General features: G+C 32.2%; 1 protein-coding gene across 1 annotated transcript; it reads right to left on the bottom strand.

Annotated features, from left to right (window-relative positions):
- Positions 1-947: 947 nt before the first annotated feature.
- On the bottom strand, positions 948-24,013 carry LOC139510375 (pancreatic triacylglycerol lipase-like). The gene is made up of 11 exons (XM_071296960.1): positions 23,861-24,013; positions 20,802-21,067; positions 18,926-19,072; positions 17,533-17,641; positions 16,654-16,770; positions 6,692-6,811; positions 6,240-6,355; positions 5,028-5,160; positions 3,345-3,462; positions 1,785-1,979; positions 948-1,071 (listed from the first exon to the last, which is right to left on the bottom strand). Exons 1-11 carry the CDS (start codon positions 23,937-23,939, stop codon positions 996-998), a joined length of 1,476 nt encoding a protein of 491 aa, XP_071153061.1. The 5' UTR covers positions 23,940-24,013; the 3' UTR covers positions 948-995.

The raw sequence follows: 24,013 nt of genomic DNA, 5'->3' as shown, positions 1-24,013 counted from the left end.
CCTGATATTGAACATGCATTATAAAGTTACCAGGGAGTCCACGATAATAATTATGCATTTTTAAGATACAAGAGAGTCATGATAATGACCATGCATTTATTAAGTTACAAGAGAGTCGATAAATATCTATAGTAGGACCAATCACATTGGTTTTACGAAAGGCAACAGTCTTATAAACCTGTTCAATAGTCATTAAACTAAAACAAATCCGGGTTACAAACTAAAACAGAGGGAACAATAGATACACCGAACTGCAACAAAAACAAACACCAACATGCATAGAAACGTGCTACTAGTATTTGATAACAACTGCCATATTCCTGGCGTGCTTATGATCACAAAACAATCTTACCTACTGGAATCCTGCATCCATATGTGGAAGTTGACTCATTCATATTTACAAGCGGGGGAATCTGTGACCCATAGACACATTCTCCATTTATGTTAAATGATTTGTTTAGAAAATGCAAAATTCATAAACTCATGACATTGGAATTAATAACAACTAAATATTACAATAATACATTAACAATATTGTTGTTGAATAAATTATTCAATGTCATATTATTTATCAATTCTAACAGGCAATTCTTAAATAAGTTATGAAAATAGTTGACATAGGTTTGAATAAAGACATGCCTCCCAAAACAGCCTTTTACAGGTAAACCTTGCGGGACAATGACATCGAAAAATTGACGAAGTTCCGTGTCCCTTTATCTTATGGTTACATGTATGTCACAACTTTTCGAAATTTTAAGTTTCCATTGATTTCAGCATTTTTTTATTTGGTCCTTCGACTATTTTGATTCGACCGCCACATATGTTTAAACTATATACGCAAATGGCGTTACAATTTAGATAACTGTATATTTGATGTTTTTTTTGTCTAGTATGGAAATACATATTTTTGTAACAAATAGAACAAAAAGAAATCTCAAGACAAGGCATGATGTATGTAAGTTTATTTATCTATACAATTAACTATAAGCATGTCGTCAACATTTCCTATATAACCGTGCAGTCGTATCAGATGCAAGAGATCCTTCCTTTCCTTGTGTACAAAAAGTGGACCTGTTAAATAGATGAGAGTGTATAACAGTTGCCGGCACTCAGAATATGTATAACAATGAGTGTATGATTTTTGTAGAAGGTTATCAGTTTATAATTACATATAACAAAGATTTAAAAAAAGGATCTTATCACGACAACAATAAGTTCGTATGATATCTTAAATTAAATGCAACTTCCATAAATTAAAAACGTTCTCTCCATAACATCGTTTAAACCATGCGTACAAATATTTACAAAATCAAAGAAAATTTCATTTGAATCGTAGTTTCCTTTTAGAATTTAAGTTTTACGAGAGTTGAAAGCTTTCTTTAAAAGTTTATAGTTTTGTTAGGTGTAAGCGTTCGTCGTATACTTACGCGTTTAAATTGAACGTGCTTTTGTCAACGCTTTTACACCCAAATTAAATTTTTTTTTTTAAATTATACAATATTCTAGTCTAGGTCGAGAAGTAAATTTGACAAAATGAATTCAGTTCTAAACTGAAAGTAATATATCTTAAGAAATTAACAAACAATCCGACTACAAATGTAAACAAAAATGAAGCTTCGCACTTTTTGGTTCTAATCATATATAGACTATCGATTAAAGAAGCGACAGTGTGTGGTCATAAAACATCTGGACTAATTTGGTACTGAAATGATTGGGAACTGGAAGTCATTTATCTGTTTGTACTTGTTCTAGTATTTGACTAGTAAATATTTAAATAAACTTACTGTTTTGATGCATGGGCTATATGAACTTTAGATATTAACAGCGTTGGACTACGAAGTCCGAAAGGGTTCCATTGGAAAGGATTTAATAAGGATGATTCATGGTGCCAGTGAACAACTACATCATCTACATCTCCAACGTCATGTGGTGCGGTTGTCATGAACGTATAACTCTCTCCTGCTGCAAAATACTGAGTGCTGCAAAAGTAAAAGGATTTATCAAAGCTCATTCCGCATAGTCAGCTATAATAGGCCCCGAAATGACAGAATGTAAACCAATTCAAAAGAGAAAACACACGGCCTAATCTTAGTAGAAAACACACGGCCTAATCTTAGTAGAAAACATACGGGCCTAATCTTAGTAGAAAACACATGTAGAAAACATACGGCCTACTCTTAGTAGAAAACATACGGCCTAATCTATAGTAGAAAACACACGGCCTAATCTTAGTAGAAAACACACGGCCTAATCTTAGTAGAAAACACACGGCCTAATCTTAGTAGAAAAAACACACGGCCTAATCTTAGTAGAAAACACACGGCCTAATCTTAGTAGAAAACACACGGCCTAATCTTAGTAGAAAACATACGGCCTAATCTTAGTAGAAAACACACGGCCTAATCTTAGTAGAAAACATACGGCCTAATCTTAGTAGAAAACACACGGGCCTAATCTTAGTAGAAAACATACGAACTAATCTTAGTAGAAAACATACGGCCTAATCTTAGTAGAAAACACACGGCCTAATCTTAGTAGAAAACACACGGCCTTATCTTAGTAGAAAACATACGGCCTAATCTTAGTAGAAAACACACAGGCCTAATCTTAGTAGAAAACATACGAACTAATCTTAGTAGAAAACATACGGCCTAATCTTAGTAGAAAACACACGGCCTAATCTAAGTAGAAAACACAAGCCTAATCATAGTAGAAAACATACGGCCTAATCTTAGTAGAAAACACACGGCCTAATCTTAGTAGAAATTAAGGAAAGGCTACACAGCAACAAACGATAACAACTGAATTACAGGCACATACATGGTGTGGCGGGGTGAAACTTGTTTGAAGGTGCAAACCTTGAACAGTGGTGTAATAGTAAACTTGAGAACAAACAATAAAAATCGGTTAGAAAAATTCACCAGATGCATACAAATAGAAATACATCTAACAAAAACAAAGAATATATGTGGACGGGAACTTATACATCACCACAACATATCATGTATCATTTGCATAATTCGTATGTCCGATTAATTTATTGTGTTTTATTCATTGTTTTATTTTCGTTTGTTTGGGTCTGTTTCCTCACTTCCAACGACTGGTGGTTTTAGTTACCGATTGGAATCTTCAAACATGGCGTAGTATGCCTTTAAAGTAAGTTTATAAGTTTACAATTTATTAAAATTAAAGATTGTTGTACCTTCAACTTAACGTTTTTTTTTATAACAAAACTTGAAATATGTTTTCTTTAGAACATAAGGTGTAGAAACACGTTACTGTTAGAATTAAGCAAAAGTGAACAAGAAGTGCACAATAATATAGAGCTACCTTTACGGACTTACCTGCTGGTCAGAAGTGTATCTGGGAGCTCTCCATTTGTTCCGTGCATAGAAGCATAAAGTTTACCTCGCCATAGTTTAGAAGTACTGCCAATGGTTACTTGTATTTTGTAGTGGTATCCTAAATGAACACTTTGCATATAACTAGTTACATCAATGTGAAAAGAGAGAGAATCATGGGGAATATAAAAAGGTGTGTTTATGTTAATTTGATTACTGTAGTACTTTGCATTCTGATCTTCATTTTTCTTCTTTATATGAAACAAAAAAAGTATTCTGTCAGATAGGCGTCTTCTACAGATTAAAACGTCGTGTTAATATGGAATTGTTGCTATAGATAATTACAGAATTTAAGGTATCTTTAGTTAGCGTATTTGTAATTTTAGTCGTTTAACTTTGCCAATGTGTAGACAATTTTACATTAACAACGATTATTTGATATCGATATTGCCAGTGCTACTAGAATTATTAGACATAATTTAAAAAGCATATATTTTGGTGTCAAAAGTGACTACAAATAGATTTAGTACAAACAGTCTTTTGACCTATGTTTGTTATTTAACTTTTCACAATATTGTAATCCTGGTATTTATGATGATTTTATTTACTAAGTGTTAATTCTGACAACTAACAACCGAGTGGTCTGTTAGCCGATGTGTCTAGATAGTACTAAGAGTCAATTATAATTCTTACTACAGAAAGACCCGTTAGCCGATTTATCTAGATCATCAAAATTTGTACGGCAATGCTTTGTTTAATATGAACATAAACACGCTAATTTTTATAAAAGTGCAGAATTATATTAAAGAGACCAATCGCTTTTCATAGTTTATAGACATTATGGTTAAATATATACCAATAATAATGTAATTACTTTTTGTTGACTTCGAGTGAAATTGTTCATTTTTTCCTAAGACATGGATCATCAATTTGATTTTATTATAAAATCCTATCAGTTGACAACAACAATTTAATTTAATTGTTTGAAATACAATAATAACTTACCTTTAGAGTGAATATTTATTCCAAGATAAAAAAAAATAACCTATTAGGTAGGTCTATCATAAAAAAAATTACGGTCAACTCGACTTTTAGGAATCGATGAGTCATGTCGTTTAAATTCTTGTTAATTTCATGTCTTCATATTAATACTGTTTATGATGTTATTATTATGTATTTCATTTTTGTTCGGTTATTTATTATTTGTATGTAATGGAGAATTTAAGACGTTCTAAGTTTCAAAACTTGTGTCTAATCCTATTGTCAATGTTTTTGGACAATAACATATGTTTAAACTATCAAAATTTGTGTTAATTCTGACAAATTTATACATAATAGTCGATTAACCGATGTGTCTAGATAGTTCTTTTAGTGTTTATAGTTATCAAAGGTACCAGGATTATAATTTAATACGCCAGACGCGCGTTTCGTCTACATAAGACTAATCAGTGACGCTCATATCAAAATATTTATAAAGCCAAACAAGTACAAAGTTGAAGAGCATTGAGGATCCAAAATTCCAAAACGTTGTGTCAAATACTTCTAAGGTAATCTATGCCTGGGATAAGAAAAACCTTAGTTTTTCGAAAAATTTAAACTTTTGTTAACAATTCTGACAAATTACTTCAGAATGGCCTGTTAGCCGATGTGTCCAGATAGAACCTTGTATTAATTCATACAACTTACTACAGAATGGTCTGTTAGCTGATGTGTCCAAAAAGAATTTAGTATTTACGGTACCAGCTCGTGGCTTATGTAGATCAGCATGTAGACCCATTTGACCACAATTATTATTGCTGCAATCTGTGCATAGTCCTTTCTTCAAAACAATTTGTTTTATTTACAAATATAACATTGTTTATAAACAAGTATACATACTAAAATGACAAATATTTCCTTTAAGTGTCAATGAATAACAGCTGTAGGTCCTTCTTGTTTTCCATTTATTAATATTTTCAATGTTTGATTAAAAGATATTCGATCTTTCTACACTCACATTTCTTTAAGATCAGAGTTACATGCTACCGAGTGTTATTGATGCAGGTTTGACTAAATCATCATCATACTTTTAGGAAATCAAATATACAAAAAATTAACATTAGCTGCAAATCATTCTTTTTTGTGATATTTTTACGAAAATTCTGAAAAACGAATGTGTATGGTAAGTGGTAGGCACTTGAAGACCCAAATCGATCCGTAAATTGTTGATTGTATGTTAAGTAACTTGTATAACAAATGTATTGATGGATGTGCTGTAAATCAGTATACATAATTATGGAAGTTCAGGAATTAGTATTGCATGCATACCGGTTTGCTGATAGTTCTGTAGAAAGTATTATTAGACATAATGCTGATTATCCGTTCTGTTTCTAGAACTGTTGCACTTGTATGATTTAAAAACAATCAAATCACAGATACATTTTGACAATAAATTGTCAGTTTTTAATATGTTATTGTACGTCAATTTTTATAATAATTCTCCCTCTCTCCAACAAATGGCATGTGTGAGGATTCTGAATGTATTGGTGGATTTGAGTTGATAACATACCCGAAAATGTTGATCTTTTAAAGCTTTAAGTATCGAGTGTAAACAAATAGTAATGTAGTAGGTTTACATTGTAAGAAGTAAAATAAAAAAAATACTGAACTCTGAGGAATATTCAAAATGGAAAGTCCCTAATTAAATGGCAAATTTAAAAGCTCAAACACATCAAACGAATGGATAACAACTGTCAAATTTCTGACTTGGTACAGGTTTTTTCTTGTGTAGAAAATGGTGGATTAAACCTTGTTTTATAGCTAGCTAAACCTCTCACGTGTATGACAGTCAAAATATTAACAGCCTAATTACGTCAGTGAAAGAAAAGACAACTATACATTAATACACATATCTGTTACCTGAAAGGAGTCGAAATCTTTACATCGGTAACCAGTGAAAGGACAACGAGAATTGATTGATTCAGTAAAGTAGCTGTATGACCTCAAATGATTACAGGCAACGAACTGCTTTCCACCTGAAATTTAACATTAAATTCTTAAACTACTCAACTAATCACCACCCTTAAAACTCAAAAGAAAAAAGAAAAAAAAAACCTAGGCAAAAGCTTGGTGTTAGATGAGTGCTGCCTATAATGACTTATTTGACTACATGTGAGCGGATTGGCCAGAAAAAATTATATTTTGTGAAATTTCTCATATTCAGAAAATCTAATCCACTTACAAGCATTCATCAAAATAAGTTATCTATGTCCTTATATCTTTACATTTCGGTCAAGGACTATAAAGTTTACCTTTTATAACAAGAATGTTATAAACTTTACTGATAAGACATTATGTCGAACATAACTAACCATCGTACAGACTTCCTTCCACGAGGACACTACTGATCGGGTCCTTGTCACATCCTGGTTGGTTATTGCCACCATTGGGATAATAATCAGCATGTCCCACTGCTTGCATCATTCCAAAACCTTTAGAAAATAACATAAAAACATGTCTTCAGATTTGTGGCAACTAGTAATAATGACTAATTCATTAATACCTATAAATACAAGTAGTTTCTCTTCTAATTATGAGAGCTAAAAATAAAATAACAAAAATACCGAACTCTACGGAAGCCGATAAGGGCCATTAAAAAAAATAATGTCGTAATTACGACATATAGCATGACATAGCATGTCGTATTAACGACATCACTATGTCTTAATTTCGACATCATATGTCGTTATAGCGACATCGCTATGTAGTTATTTCGACATCACATCCCATTTTAAAGCTGACTATGCGGGATTTTTTCTCTTTATTGAAGGTATTATGATGATCTATAGTTGTTAATTTCTGTGTCATTTAATCTCTTGGCCATCCAACATGGCAGCATTTTTTTTTCGCTGCAAAATTTTCAGTTAAACTTTTTCAGATTATTTGGCAATCCTTAATTGATACATCCAAAATTTGATACACGTCATCACTGGTACGTAAGCCTCCAGTATTGAAGACCTTGATGCAATAAAAACGCACCAGGACAGGAATTTTTCGATCGAAAACATTTGACAGATCATAGTTTACATCACGTGATCATCGTTAGATACAACTTCACTATTTATTTCAACCAACAAAATAAATATGACACTATGTATTAAATAGGAAATCAAGATCAAGATTTAAATGACCAACAGAATGAATTTAATAAATAATACTCATCTTTGATAAATGTGAGTTCAACGAGAGTTAGGAGACAAACTTCCGGTTTGTCAAAAGGTAAACATCAAACAGCGAGCGAACAAATCAGGATCAGAACCAACTTGTCTAGTGGGGACGCCTCGCTGAACAAACGTGAGTACAACATAATTTTTAAATACTTCAACGGAGTCAATAAACATGAAATCCAAAATAAACATGAAATCCAAAATAAACATGAAATCCAAAATGCAAAACTCTTTTTGACGCTTTCAGCTATTATTCTTGTCACATATGCATCTGTCATCTTATGCATACCAAGACAAAAACAGCATGAAAAACTGTCAACAGATGAGTTTAAAACTACGTTCTATATTAAAGCTATGTCATGGAAAGACATCACCCCAAGCCTTTACCTTCAAGCACAAAGACTAAAAATTCCAATTAATAAGAACAAACTGCCAAAAATCCTGAAAACATTTTTGCTACTTACGCTTATATTATCAAATGACATTCATTAAAATCCCGGACCCATGTGTACTACCACTGGGTCGATGCCTCTGCTGGTGGACTATTAGTCCCCGATGGTATCACCAGCCCAGTAGCCTGTACTTCGGTACTGGCATGAAAATACGGATTGTTTGTGTTATTAAAATTTGCTGTTACAAAATATTAGAAATTATTTTAAATTAAGGAATGTATCTCCCTCATGCAAAGCTCTGATTCCTTTCACGGATTTGGCTATACTTTTTGGACCTTTTGAATTATAGCTCTTCATCTTTTATATAAGCTTTGGATTTCAAATATTTTGGCCACGAGCATCACTGAAGAGACATGTTTTGTCGAAATGCGCATCTGGTGCAAGAAAATTGGTACCGTTAATTTTATTACTTCCACTGGGTCGATGCCTCTGCTGGTGGACTATTAGTCCCCGAGGGTATCACCAGCCCAGTAGCCAGTACTTCGGTACTGGCATGAAAATACGGATTTTTTGTGTTATTAAAATTTGATGTTACAAAATATTAGAAATTATTCTAAATTAAGGAATGTATCTCCCTCATGCAAAGCTCTGATTTGGCTATACTTTTTGGACCTTTTGAATTATAGCTCTTCCTTCATCTTTTATATAAGCTTTGGATTTCAAATATTTTGGCCACGAGCATCACTGAAGAGACATGTTTTGTCGAAATGCGCATCTGGTGCAAGAAAATTGGTACCGTTAATTTTATTGCAGAACTTGAATACTGCCTGTACGAAAAAATCCAGGCGTCTTTTACACGGATTCCAGGCGGATATTTTAGAGGGAATCCGTTTAAAGTCCACTTTTACACGAATAATCTTTCTTACATGGATTCCAGGCGGGTTACGGGCGGAATAGAGCCGAAATATGCAAATTTATCCGCCTGTCTTAATAGGAGGAAAAATTTCCGTCTAATTAAAAGGAAAAATGTTTTTCTCAAAAATATATCCGCCTAAAGAGACGGAAAATATATCCGCCTAAAGAGACGGAAAATATATCCGCCTAATGAAACGGAAAATATATCGGCCTTCGAAAAAAAATCCGCCTTAGAATATGAAAAAAAATCCGCCTTAAGAATATGAAAAAATTCTGTCTTCAATGAAAGAATTTTTTCATTCCAAAGATTCAGGTTTTTACCACTGCCATGCCTTCTTGCGAAGAAAAACTAGGCCTTCATACAATAAAATGCAAAAAATGTTATCAAACTTGATCGAATTTATTTAAGCAACTACAAATTACTATACATGTATGTATAATTTTGACATTTTTAGTTCTTCACAATTTCTTCATTTTCAGTTATTAGTCATATTTTTAAGGGTTTTTCAGTGTTCTTTGAATATAAATTATTATCACAAGTTCCTGAATTTATTTCGTGCATAACTGATTTGCTCTGTAACAGCATCATTGATATGACCATCTTGCATGGATCTGTTGTGTTTTGTGCACCAAGCAGTAACATAACCTGAAAAAAAAGAGGACATAAATTAAAATTACCATGCATTATTGGTTTAACTAAAAGGAATTTGACAAATTTCTCTATGTTATACAGGTAAATTGTGAGCTGCCTAAGTAGGTGGGGTTTTCCTTCATTTTGACATATTGACCTGAATTTACTATTTTTAACATATATCATTCAATATACATATTACAACAGAAACATCTAAAACTTGAAATTATAAGATTAAACTTTGAAAAATAAGATGTTAAGCATGTTTTAAAGAGTAATTATATTTTAAGAAAAAAATCCTTGTAAAATCAAGGGCAGATAATTATAATGAATTTACTATGACCTGTTTTGGGGATTTTCTCAATAAAATAAGACCTGTGGGCTGTAACCCCTGTTTTCAATTTGCTAATTTTAAAGATATATATCATGTTTATATCAAAAAAATATTACAGATGGTTTTACAACTTTTGATTTTTTTCAAATTTGTTAAAAGTGCAATATGTGCAAAAGTTACTTAAAAAGCATTCATAAGGATTTCTTTCATATAAAACTACTTACTCCAAGTCGGATTGAATGTGTCCATTCTTCAGTCCTATCAGAAAACAATTTTCTTTTGTTTCACCAGTTCTGAAATATAAAAAAAATTGTCTTATTACAATTAAACAAAATAATTATTACATATACTGTGCATGAAGTGTATAGGTTATTCTTTACTTTGATTAGTACATGTAGTATTGGTCTTTTATTTTACTTTAACATCATAGGCCCGCATTTACATGTACAAAATGTTTGTCTTGCCATTTTAAAAATCTTAAATTTGATCCATAATCATGATAGTTGAGTACATATGTACTAAATTTTAAAAGATAACACTTTATGATTTTTCGGAATAGATGTCTATTATATATATTGAATTATTACAGTCATACAACAGATCTCCAATTTTGCCAAAACTTAACTATCAAATAATATCATATAAAAGAGATTGTCTTAAAGATATAAGTCTTGTGTCATACACAAATACCACAGTAATTATGAACATGATGTAATTATGCAAAAATTGAATGGTCTTATATAGTTATTTTCTTGATCCTACATGGTACTTATATATATATATATGTCACAAGTTATTTGAAGGAAATAGCAGTTTCATAATATTCAAAAAGGTTGAAATACTTATATTCATAATTTCAACTTACCAGAAGATTCAATCCAAAATATATGAAAACATCAATCTTCACAAATCCAATAGTCATGTCATCAGAAGAATATATACATCTGCACTTTTTACTGTTAATAGAATACTTTGGCTCTTTTTAGTCCACAACTCTACATCCATGGTAAAATTCATATTTTGGTCAAGATAAATATTTAAGACATCTTTTCTTGTAATGTCTGCAAGTTCAAATTTTGAATCTGACCTGAGTGTTGGGGTTATTTTGGGAGTTGTTTGATTCCTTGAAATGTTTCCCTAATCATTATACTATTAATTACCTAAATCTTAAATATTTGATTTATAATAATAAATAAATAATATTCACCAATTTTTATCTATTATTTTTATATTTTGGACTGTAGCAATTTAAGAGAAATGTACAAAGCAATGTGGTCTCCTTCATAAGGCCCCAACTCTTGAGTGTGTACATATCATTTCCTGTCCATTTCACAGAGGCAAATGGAAAACAGATGGGGGACCTACATAACATTTCTATCACTAACTGATGAGAAAGAGACTGCATGGAAATACTATTTGTGTATTATCATGATTATTACTTAATTAAATAGAGATACACTTAATAATTAATTGTACTTGAAAATAAATTAATTTAACCTGCAATTCCTATGTTGGAAAATTCAAAAACAAGTTATTGTTATCACTGTTAGTGAAATAAGTATATATATTCTAGTCACTTTTTATATGTTTAAATGTATATAAATAGCAACACATAACATAAAGTTATAAATTACCTAACAATGCTATCACAATTTGAATTTAATTGAATTTAATATGCCATCTTTAAGACTCTTTAAATATAAAAATATTAAATATGTTGGATTTCAGGGGGGTACAAATACTGGCTTTATGGCCCAAATAATCACCATGCATGCACTCTCTCATCAGTAATGATACATTTTCATTTGAAAAAAAAAATTAAAAGAACAATTCTGCCTCAAAAGTTAGAAAAAACTTCTAAGTACAATTCCCGCCTGATAAATTTGAACAAACTCTTTTAAGTCCAATTTCCTCCTAACAAACTTGAACAAATATACTAAGTCCAGCATTCCGTCTATGATATTTCTTTTACTAAAGAAATCCTGTTAACTCAACAGGAAAGTAGTAAATATTTCGCCTAAGGTCTTTGATACTTCAGGCGGATTTTTTTCAATATTCCATGTCCGCCTTAATTCCGTCTATAAGTCTTAATTTTTAGGTGGATTCCGCCTGGGTTCCTGCTATTTTTAAGCGGAATCCTCCTAATATTCTTATACGGGTGCAATTAGTAGATTGACACATAATAATACTCTGCCTAACATAATACGTGATATAGATACAATGAATAAGCGTTGATTCTTGAAAAAAAAACCATGAGCCCGGAGGGCGAATGGTTTGTTTTTCATGAATCAACGCTTATCCATTGTATCTATAACTTAAACTATTGTGTTAATGTCTTTTCAAAATTAGAGCCTATTCTTAATTAAAAGGTAATGTAAGTGAGTTTAAATAACCAGGTTATCGTGACAAACGATGCATTACAATAAATTATATATCACAAATAAATGGTTAAAACAATACAAATATAACATGTATATCACATCACGTCTGCTTTTAAAGATTTTCATTTATCAGGCATCTGAATATTATTGGTTTTGACAAAATGAGACATATTCGATATCATTTCTAATAAAATTGAGAATGAAAATTGGGAATGTGTCAAAGCCGGGAACAAAAATTTGACAAAGAACATATATATATTATAGTATAAATATAAAGCATGTGTCCGAAATTTTTAACAAAAGCCTTATTCTAGCATAGGAATTTGCGAATAAACAGATGAAATCATACTATATTAATTTATAAAACAAAAATGTTCACCTACAATGTAAACATTTTCGTTTCAAACATATGGAATAGTCAACAATAATCTGATAATAAACGATCAAACTCGCTTGCATTAAACAATATATCCACAATAACTTACAAAACAAGAAACAAAAACAGAAAAACTAGAGAGTAGGGACAACAAAAAGAATACAAGAATTCGAAACTAAAGCGACAAGTTCTAACTCTATGAGCTTAACCATGAAACCTCGGGCTACCATCTCATACTATACGATTGCCTATTATTGTATATATAAAGGTACAATCCCTGTGTGTCCGTTGTACCGATGTATATCATATATTCATTTATATATATAAATTAGACAATTAAAACGTAACCTATTAGTAGCCGAGAGGTTCGTCGATATGTTGATGATAGTAACACGTTACAAAATTCATGGACGGGTTCGATTCTCAGTGAAGGCATATAGAAATTACGAAAATTAAAGGCAAGTTTTTAAAATAATTTTATTAGTGAACAGAAATCAGTAAATTGGCCATTTTCAAACTTCAAGAAATTAGACACACTAACAAAACAATTAAAGTATAATTTGGTGAGTCCATTTCAGCGACGGATTTAGGAAGCGTTGATTCTAGAAAAAGAATCCACGATAAATGAAAGGGCTGACGTCACCACAATGGTTTACTTACTGGAGACTTCAACGTACCGGACATTGATTGGGATGAAGAAGACTCAAATGGCGGATACACCATCAAACCAAGCCACAACTATTCAAACGAAATAAATAAACTAGCATTAGAAATTGTTGAGGAACACTGCTTGCAACAATGTGTAACAGAACCAACCAGGGAAAAGAACATTCTAGATCTTGTTCTCACAACTAATGAAAATCTAGTGCAGAAAATGAGCATTACTGATGGAATGAGTAACCATCAAATGATAATAACAACAGTCAATGCAAGACAAAAGGTAATTAAGAACAAGCCAAGAAAAATCTACCAATACAAGAAGAGACATATGGAAAATGATAAAGAATATTTAACAGCAAATTTGAAAATTTCAAGGAGAAGATAACAGAGATGAACATCGAAGAATACTGAACTCTATTTAAAACTCACCTTTTCAAGCAATGGACCTACATATACCATCTAAACATCTGACATCGAGATTTAACCTACCTTGGGTGAATCAACACATCAAGAAGATGATACGTAAAAAAGAATGACTATATAAAGTTGCAAAGAAATACCAAACTAAAGAGCACTGGGATAAATTCAAGCAATATGGAAAAGCAGTAAAGACGGAACTTGATATCTCGCATAAGAAGTATATATTTGATATGTTAGAAGTACGCCCATCAACATCAGAAGCTTCAGCTAACACACAAGACCAATACAGAATAGGGAAAAAGTACTGGAAATATATCAAATCTAAAAAGAGAGAAACAGTGGGAGTATCAACACTCAAAGTAAATGGAGAAACAATAGACAACAGCAAAGGAAAGGCAGAAGCACTTAATGCACAATTTCAATCAGTATTCACGGTTGAAGACTTTGATAGCTTCCCTAAGATAACTGAAAATGAAACATCAAAAATACCAAATCTACACATCAGTACAGAAGGGTTAATCAAACTACTAAAGGGAGTGAACCCAAGCAAGGCAAATTGTCCAGACAATATATCATGTAGAATATTGAAAGAGTGTGCAGAGTCAATATCACCATATTTACAGTTAATCTTCACCAAAACACTAAAAGATCAAAGTGTACCACAAGACTGGCTAATTGCAAATGTCATCGCACTTTTCAAGAAAGGGGATAAGAGTCAACCAGTCAACTATCGCCCAGTATCCTTGACATCAGTTCCATGTAAAATAATGGAACATATTATATTCAAACACATAATGAACCTTCTTGACAAGTATAATATACTTGTGGACTTCCAGCATGGCTTCAGAAGCAAAAGATCTTGTGATTCACAACTAGTCATAACAGCAGAGGACATAACTAGAAATCTGGACAATAACCACCAGGTAGATATGCTTATATTAGACTTTAGTAAAGCATTTGACACAGTACCACACCAGCGATTGTTGAAAAAACTTGCATCATATGGTATTGATGGAAACATACTTGCCTGGTTAAAAGCATGGTTGACACAAAGAGAACAACAAGTCACACTGGAAGGAGAAAGATCAAGTACTGCTAATGTAACATATGGCGTACCACAGGGAACAATTTAAGGACCATTGCCGTTTCTCCTATACATAAACGACATCGGGAACGACATTACATCAAAAATTCGCCTGTTTGCAGATGATAGCCTACTTTACCTAGCAATCTCATCAACGGACGACTGCAAGAAGATCTTGACAAAATGGTAAAATGGACAAATATTTGGCAAATGATATTCAATCCTTCAAAATGCTATGTCCTTACAATAACCAAAAAAAGAAAAACCATCAACTTCAAATACAACATCAACGGACATATCCTGGAATCAGTCGCATCAAACCCGTACATAGGAGCTGAACTCACCAACACAATGTCATGGGACAAACAAGTTAACAAAGTTGTCACCAAAGGAAACAAAGCACTAGGCTTCGTACGAAGAAATGTTGGATCCTGTCCAGAGGAAGTCAAGAAACAAGCATATCTTGCCCTTGTCTGACCTCACCTTGAATACGCTTGCAGCGCATGGGACCCTCACTTACAAAAACATATATACCAGATTGAGATGGTCCATCGCCGTGCAACACGCTTTATCAAAAGCAACTACTCAAGAGAGCCTGGAACAGTAACAACTCTTCTAGAAGAATTAAAACTAACACCACTAGAAGAAAAATAGCACGTATAACGCTCTTTCATAAAGCCATCTATGAAAGAGTTTCTATACCTATTCCAACGCACATTATAAAACCAAGAACTTCGAGACTCCATCAACCGAACACTAAACGATATGTTCAAATCAGGCCAAGCAAAGATATCTACAAATACAGCTTTTTCCCTAGGACCATCAGAGACTGGAATAAACTACCAGATGAACTGTTAGAGATTGAGAGCAGTGAGGAATTATAGACCAAACTCACCAAGCTCCTCTGTAGTGGCTAGCAACACAAACAATAGATACTAGTAGAGAATGTTTTAACCTGCACCTGTATATAAATTATTAGCACAATTTTGGAACTATTGGTTGTAAATATAGAAAGTTTATTGTCATGTTGGGAGACGTCAAAAGTTAAACTATACTTGAGTGATGGGTCGAAGTACCCTTTTCGAGTGACGACATAGCGAATCGTCGATGTAGATGTAGATGTTGGCTACAGTACATATATATTTTATATATATAGCGATGTTGTTATAACGACATAGTGATGTCGTTATTACGACATGTGATGTCGAAATTACGACACAGCGATGTCGTTATAACGACATGTTATGTCAAAATTACGACATAGCGATGTCGTTTTAACGACATAATTTATTTTTTTGAATGGCCCTTATCGGCTTGAAAATACAGAATAAGCAAGCAAATTGCAAAATCAAAAGATCAACACATCAAAAGAATAGATATCAGTTTTCAAATACCTATTGGTACGCGGACCATTTACAACTTGTTGAATTGTACAGTGTTGAATCAGTTTTCTGTCAATATAGATAAGTATGTCGTTGAACCATACATTCAACTAACATCATGCACTACCCAATAATGAGGAGCTGCTCCAGCACGTATTTTCAGTTGTTAGGTCTAATCTGTAACATACTGAGCAATAAACATCAATCAATACATTAGATAAATTCACACATCGTAACAAGATGATGAAATTGTACGCGACTGTCATATAAGTGAAAGGTTTAGCTAGCTATAAAACCAGGTTAAACTCACCATTTTCTACATACTAAAATGCCTGTACTAAGTCAATAATATGTCAGTTGTTATCCATTCGTTTGATGTGTTTAAGCTTATGATTTTGTCATTTGAATAGGGATTTTACGTTTTGAATTTTTCTCGGCGTTCGGACTTTTTGTGATTTTACTTTTTACTAATTCAACGTGTTGCGTGAGAGTAGATCTATCCAAAAGTACATTAAAACGCGAATAAGCATACCTAATGTGATTAAAGGTGATCCGTCAGAATGAATGGCATCAACAAATGTGGCATCAGTTGGATCTAATCTGACGAGTTTGTCTGTTCCCGCAAAGTAAGGTCCAGCTGGATCCAGTCCTAATCACATCAAAGAACATTTAATTAATCGAAGCGACTAGTGAAAAATTAAGTTATAATTAATCATGCGCCTCATTTCTGTTAAATTCATAGCTTTTTCTACTGAACAGTGTAAAATAACAAAAAAAAAACAGAGAATATTTGGTTTTTGTTATTCGTTTCGTTGGGTTGCTGTATCATTTGCATATACAAAACATCATCTTTTATGTTCTTTTTTCTCTTATAATTGATGTGTTTCACTCGGTTTTAGCTTGAAACCCGGATTTGTTTTCTCGTAATCGATGTATGAGTTTCGAACAGCGGTATACTACTGTTGGCTTTATTTCTGAATATAGATAACAAAAAGGAAATGCGCATTTTGTTTTAATGTCAAACGTAAAATTTTAAGATAATATGTTCAGGTGTTTGTTTCGTTTGGCCAACGTAAATTTGTTTCACTTTTATCAACAAGTTCTCACAAGGTCCAGGTTCAATGTCTCTTCTAGTACTGATATAGACTTAGTGCATGTATTGTTGAAACTAAAATTAAATCGGTTTAAGTCAAAACTATGTAAGTCGGTCTGTTTTATATTCATATTTTGAGTTAATGTTTAAACGTCTGATTTGCTTTGAAAATGACTTATTTGTATGCTATTTGTTCTCCAACGGTCCCATTTCAATAATACCTGTTACAACTAAAACAATTTTATAAGTAGTTAGAAACAATAAATAAATAGAAATAAGCTACGGATGCCGTCTTTGGTGGTTTTATTAAGAACATACCAGTGATACGTCCTAGATTCGGTGTTCTTTCACCAGCATATCCTGCAATGTGTGCACCAAGACTATGCCCAATAATGTGAAAATCTTGTGGCTTGGCATCTCCACGTTCCTAATCGTTAAAATAGTCATAATTATTTTTCAAAAGAAAGAACGATAAAACCGATCAATTTCAATATTGTTGATTTTTTTTTTTTAATCTCCAGTGAATTTTTTTTTTATTATAAAGACTGTCCAGTCATTTGAGTGTGGAAATGTCATATGATATAAATCAACTTTCGGGTTCTGTTGCCGAAAATTATCGATTGTGACCTTATCAAACCATAAAAACATATTCACATGTATATTAAGAGTTTATATGATTTAGTTCTTTTATTTTTTCCGTGCGTTCTAATCGTTAGTTAAGACCTTTATCATAACATTTAATTTGGTTAAATTGTTTCGTGTATTATAATATATATTTTTTTTAAAGATTTTGATAATACTGCTTCCATCCACGTTTGTTTCCTTTTTCTTTCGTCTCGGTATTATCATTTAAGAATTGAATGCTTCATTCTAAAAAAAAGTGCGCGTGGTCAACGCTTTTACAACCCTATGAAATTACTAAGAGAAGCATTCAATACTTATACTTCCATTTTTAGCCAGGATCATAAAACACTATTTCTATCAAGTTTTTCTTTAATTTACCTGTGCACTTTATTGATGAACCTCGTGTCAATATGAATGTTAAATGTCATTGTGTAATGAATGTCAATATCAGAAGGACGCGGAATTGCTGTTAACCAATCAAAATAACGTATCATAATGAAACATACATACAATGTAATTTTTCGCTGTACGATTGTCGAATTTCTTACGTTATGTGTCACATGAAGATTAATGAATATTGAAATAGCTGTCGGCGAATAAGAGTACGGGAAGACAATATTTTGATAGCAGTTGATTCCTTAATATTTGGATTAAAGACAGTATGTTTACGTGTGTATAATACAAATTAGCCTTAATTTTCTTCATTTACAGTGTACATACATATTAATATATTTTGTTCGAATTTAGAGATCGACAGATTTTAGAGGGCAGATACATAACGGTATTTTAACCTTGTTCTATAATCATATCCTAATCCATAAAAATCGTCCCTATTTGTCTTTTTCTTGTAATTTGTGTTACACCTTAATTTTGAATCGTATAAGATAGATGTTATCTTTCATATCTTATTTTATTAACAAATGTTACAGGGTAATATAGAGCTTGACATACTAGATAAATACGTGTCTACTGATGAAGACAGCATATGTTACTTCTAAATATTGTTTTGTCGGAATAACTTTCAAACCAGACACATAACATTGTTACCCTTTTAAGTGGTGACTAAAAATGTGCGTTATGTATTTACTTGTAAAAGTTTGATGAGTTTGGCTATGAGCGCTCCTACAACTCTGGTATTAGCTGTGGCTTGTGTGTATGGAAGCTTTGATCCTCCTCCCCAGTCTACCAATATAACGTTGTAGTCTCCCTCTGTCAGGAAAGCATCCTTCATGTCCTGTTCAGTGATAAAACATGAAATTATAATTCTTACTTGTTATACTGTACAACATTAGTTTCCGATAAGTCACTCATAGAAACTGGTGATCCCATTTTCAAGAACAATACCTATTACTATCAAAATCGTAAAGTAGTTAATTTGACCTATTGAAACTATCTATAATGTTTTTTTGTTAATTTATATTAATATAAATCTTGTCTATATACCAGCTTTGATTATTTTGAATATTTACTAATGTTCACTTCTTCGTACTATGAACATCAAAATTATTCTCCTTAAATCTGTACAGGAATTTTATCTAGCTCTAATTGTATAGTTGTATTGTTGATATTCACCCGATATGTATCAAGTTTTAATTTAGGTTTATTTATATTACAGAACTTTCTTGGTATTCCTTATTGGAAGATTTTATATACACAGAACTTGAGTAGTATACCTAAAACGACAAAGTTATTTTTCATTAACCTGTATATATTATGTAATTACACCTTATGTAAGAATCCTGGGTTTTGATTGGTTGATAGCCATTGTATTTTTCACCAATTTACTGTTATCAAATGAATATCGTTAATTTTTAACGTCGCTTGGGTATATGCAAAAAGGATATGCCTTTTTTACCCTCTCTGCCGTGGTATTTGCCAAAAAAATACTCTATCCGAGTTGACGCTTGTAATGTCACGATCATCAATGCGTTTTTGAACGTTAACATTCGGTGTAATTAAACAGATATAGCATGTTCTTGAGAGGTGTTTGCGAAAAATACCAGTCTTGAGAATGACTTTCCCTCGCCTTAATTACGACTCGTAAAATTTAACATTCTCTCGACTGGTACTTTTCGCAAATACCCCTCCTTAACATGATATATCTGTTTAAAACCGGTTTTTTTTCTTTCAAAAATGATGATTTTCTAAGGGTTGTTAAATATTTCGCGGTGGTGTTTTGTCATGGTTGTGTTTGGACTTGTTTTTTTGCTTTTGGCCTTGAATGTTTGTCCCTAATAATTTTATTAACTATCTATTTGCATTTAGGTATCGCAGATCAAATTTATTCCTTCGGTGTGTTAATTTACGTTTTTTGATTGAGTTAAGCCTTCCAATTGATATTTTATCGTGTGCTTTTCTATGTTGTGATGTTATACTATTGTTTCAGAAAAAAGGGAGAAGGTTTGGTACCATTAAAACGTGTAATCTCGCTGCAAATGTTTGCACCTGTCCTAAGTCAGGAATCTGATGTATAGAAGTTGTCGTTTGTTTATGTAATTTATACGTGTTTCTCGTTTCTCGTTTTTTTTTATATATAGATTAGACCGTTGGTTTTCCGGTTTGAATGATTTTAAACTAGTAATTTTGGGGCCCTTTATAGCTTGTTGTTCGGTGTGAGCCAAGGCTCCGTGTTGAAGGCCGTACATTGACCTATAATGGTTTACTTTTATAAATTGTTATTTGGATGAAGAGTTGTCTCATTGACACTCATACCACATCTTCTTATATCTATTCATTTGTTAAGTAATCTCGTCTATTTATTTAAATAAAAATACCGTTAAACAAGGGATGAGAACACTTGATATATACAACATACACCATGTATGCTTCAACAATAGTAGAAAATAATCAGTTATTAAAACATTTATTTTCTTTTGCATAATTTCATTTATATATGACTGTACCTTTATATGCTTATGATTAGTCACAAATACATAACATTACATTACATGATATTTACATACTTTCATCCACTTTACGAAACCATTCTCAAGGAAACCATGGGAGACAATTTTTGTTGGTCGTCCACCGGAAAATTCGGAATTTGTTATATCCGTGTAATCATTCATGTTAATGAAATGTACATTATCATGATTTTGACGAGTATATAACAGAAATCTGGCGTTTATCTTAGCTGGACTCTGGGGAAGAAAGTTGATCGGTCTCTGTAGACTGAAAAATGGCGAACTGGTACTGAAACATCCAAGATCTCCATAACATGTGCTAGATCCTGTAATAAAAAAACAACGTTCATAGTTATATTTAATATACAGTTACGTTTAGTTTTGTACATAAACATCTTTTGCATGCAGCAACTAGTTCTATCATTTGGTTTACCGTTGGCCTTTGTACATTCAGTTATCCAATCTTACCGCACCTTGGGTAAATTAGTTACGTTGTGATTGGTTGAACGCCGTCTCATGGTGACCCTTATGCATCCGTTGTTTTGATATGCCATTAGGGATATCATAACGTTAATTTTGTTTATAGTGATGTCTTGATGTTATTGTATTTCATTGTTGATTTTTTTTTCAAACATGACTTGGCAGGAAAAGTCCCGTGCATCATGGGAGTATTCTTAAAGCAATCAGGTTTTCTTTTACAAAAAACAGATGTCTTCGAACATGTTAAATGTTAATCATCTTTTAAGATGAGCAATTTTGATATTTCTTTTTGGAATACAGTAGTCACATGCATGTGTAATCAAATAGAATTGCATCATTCTTGACTGAAATTTTTTGTGCGTGTACATGCTGCATAAATAATCCGATTAAACAAACGATATGTCCTTAAACGGATTTGTGTAGAGGGGGGTTCACATTCTTATCGTCTAAATCGGATAATATTTTCTATATTAATTGTTGGGGGAATTCCCGGTGGCCACCATATTTGTCCTTATGGCCTTAAGTTTTAAGGGTGTATAAAATTTCCTAAACTACACTACTATTATTTCAAAACGTTACACTGGAATTGGGGCGACCTTAGACTTTTAGAGTTAAAACTCTCATCAACAAAAGTTGGTTAATCGTCTAAAAAGAACAAATCTCTCTTGCGTTTCCACTTTAGTAAAAGAAGAGGTAATAATTTTCTCTGTGATAACCTTATTTGAGCATATCATGACATAACGGGACGAATTGGTAATATATATATCGGTCATTGTATTTTTCCCAATGGTTACATCGAAGTTATTTCACTAAGATGTTTTTTATTGTTAATTTCTTCAAGTCCTAATTGTGTGTAAATAAACGTTAAAGATTTTTAACGCCATTCATACATGAAGGTATCTCAGTTCCGACCTTCTTTCAGACTTTACTATGTAGCCTTCATAACTAGTCCAAATTGTCTACATAAGGGGTCCGTATTGTCTTCACAAGGGTCCGAATTGTCTTTTTACCTGATCTATTTTTAACTTGTCTTATAAAGTGATGCGAGTTGTCCTTTAAATTTGGCATTATTGGTCCAATTTCCAATTCAAAGCCGATCATGAAATAAAATGCATTCTTTGCAAAATCCTTGGCTTATTTCTATGTGACTATAGTTGTGTCGATGTAAAGATTAGAAAACTCCTTGATACAACTTTCACTTTCTATACTACTCTTTAAACAAAAAACCTCCATGCAATCCACTAGCTGTCTCATTAATGCAACACAGACTTTGTACATATAAAGTAAAGAGTGGCATATATTTATGTTTAAGGAAACATAATACAGCTAACTTTAATCATTTTCTTATATATTGGAAATGTACCTGGAGAACCTTTGCTGAAACCGTACTGGTTTTTAACCTTGGAACGTTCCACTTATCTCTCTAAATATGAAATATGTCCCTTAACGAGGTCAAACGTTATGTAAAATTAAAAACAAATAACGCTTTTTAAATAAATAACATGATCATTCACTTTTCGCCACATTTTTACAGCTATATACGCATTTTAGCTTGTAGAATTTTATTTTTGAATAGGCACCAAAAAGAATTGTGTTGCACTCATCTTTTCTTCTCGAAACCCCATTATTTGAAAATTTTCGTTTATTAAACGAAAATACCATCACGCTAGAATTTCTTTTACACTGCTTGCTTTTTTCTTTTTATCATGATAAAAGTGCAAATGAAACAAATATAAAATTTAAAGATAGCGTGTTTGCAGTTTTAAGTACAGTCTTATCATATATCGTGCGGTCAAAATGTAGTGTTCTTAAATCGTTCAAGTGGTTAAACGGTCAACCATTGTAGAACTACAAATATTACCATAACGGTTCCGTTCATGGAAATCCAAAACGGATCGAAATGAAATTTCGATAATCAATTTTGAGTTTTTGTATTCAGGGATTAAAGATAATGTATTGCTGACACCAAGAGATATATATCATCCAATTTATTAATTTTTCTTTATATTAAGATTTTAGAAAAACTCTATTCCCGTATATTATAAATCTTGATTTTTGTTTTCATGGGACACACGATATGTACTTTCTATTCGGTGTTTAGTCGTAGTTTGAATTGCTAATCTAGAACAAAATAACTGTTTTATAATTGAAATAAAGCATGATTGTCTGAAAGCATAGTTCAAAGAGCTGTTGTTGTTTTTTGTTGGCAGTAAATATTTGACAAAAAATGCATCAAGAAATTTAAACAACATACAAAAAGAAAGATATGATTATTTGTTATGAAAAAAGCTCTGGTTTATGGTATCCATACACATATTTTAATGGAATCAAGACTCTCATTTACGAAAAATTTCAAAACAGAATTCAGTGTAATATTGCTCCATTTTACTGATTTCAGACGTTTATTGTAAAAAAAAAGTCCAACCGAAAATTTTGGATATTAAGCATTTATTTAAAAACATAAATAGTAAAACATCCGAAGTGTTGAACTCGTTGCTACTTTGATGAATGATTCAATTTTATTTTGGTTCTTTCAATATGTCGACTTAATTGTTGATTGTTTACTTTTTCTCATTTTTATTTTTTAGTTCGACTTGTATTTCCATCTGAAAAATTAAAAAAAGTAAAAAGTGTCTTACTTTTATGAACAACCACCGCCTTTCCTGATACATTGTAGACTAAACAAAGAAGCAATCCGATGAGTGCCGATGTTCCCATGTTGTACGTTTGCTTCAACTGTCTGTTTGTCCAGAGTCAAGTTTTATATGTGATTCTATGTGTCAAATGTTATC

The sequence above is a fragment of the Mytilus edulis genome, chromosome 1 (assembly GCF_963676685.1).
Source record: "Mytilus edulis chromosome 1, xbMytEdul2.2, whole genome shotgun sequence".
Taxonomy (NCBI): Eukaryota; Metazoa; Mollusca; class Bivalvia; order Mytilida; family Mytilidae; genus Mytilus; species Mytilus edulis.
The sequence above is the reverse complement of the archived record's forward strand: the minus strand, read 5'-3'. Positions and strand labels throughout refer to the sequence as shown.

Bases quoted from the DNA above. Each gene is read 5' to 3' on its own strand.
- LOC139510375 (XM_071296960.1), bottom strand. From the start codon at position 23,939: ATGGGAACATCGGCACTCATCGGATTGCTTCTTTGTTTAGTCTACAAT. The intron at 5,161-6,239 runs GTAACAGATATG...ATTGTTTTGAAG, and splicing joins AAGATTTCGACTCCTTTCAG to AAAGGACTATGCACAGATTG. The intron at 1,072-1,784 runs GTAAGTTTATTT...TCTATTTAACAG, and splicing joins ATAGCCCATGCATCAAAACA to GTCCACTTTTTGTACACAAG.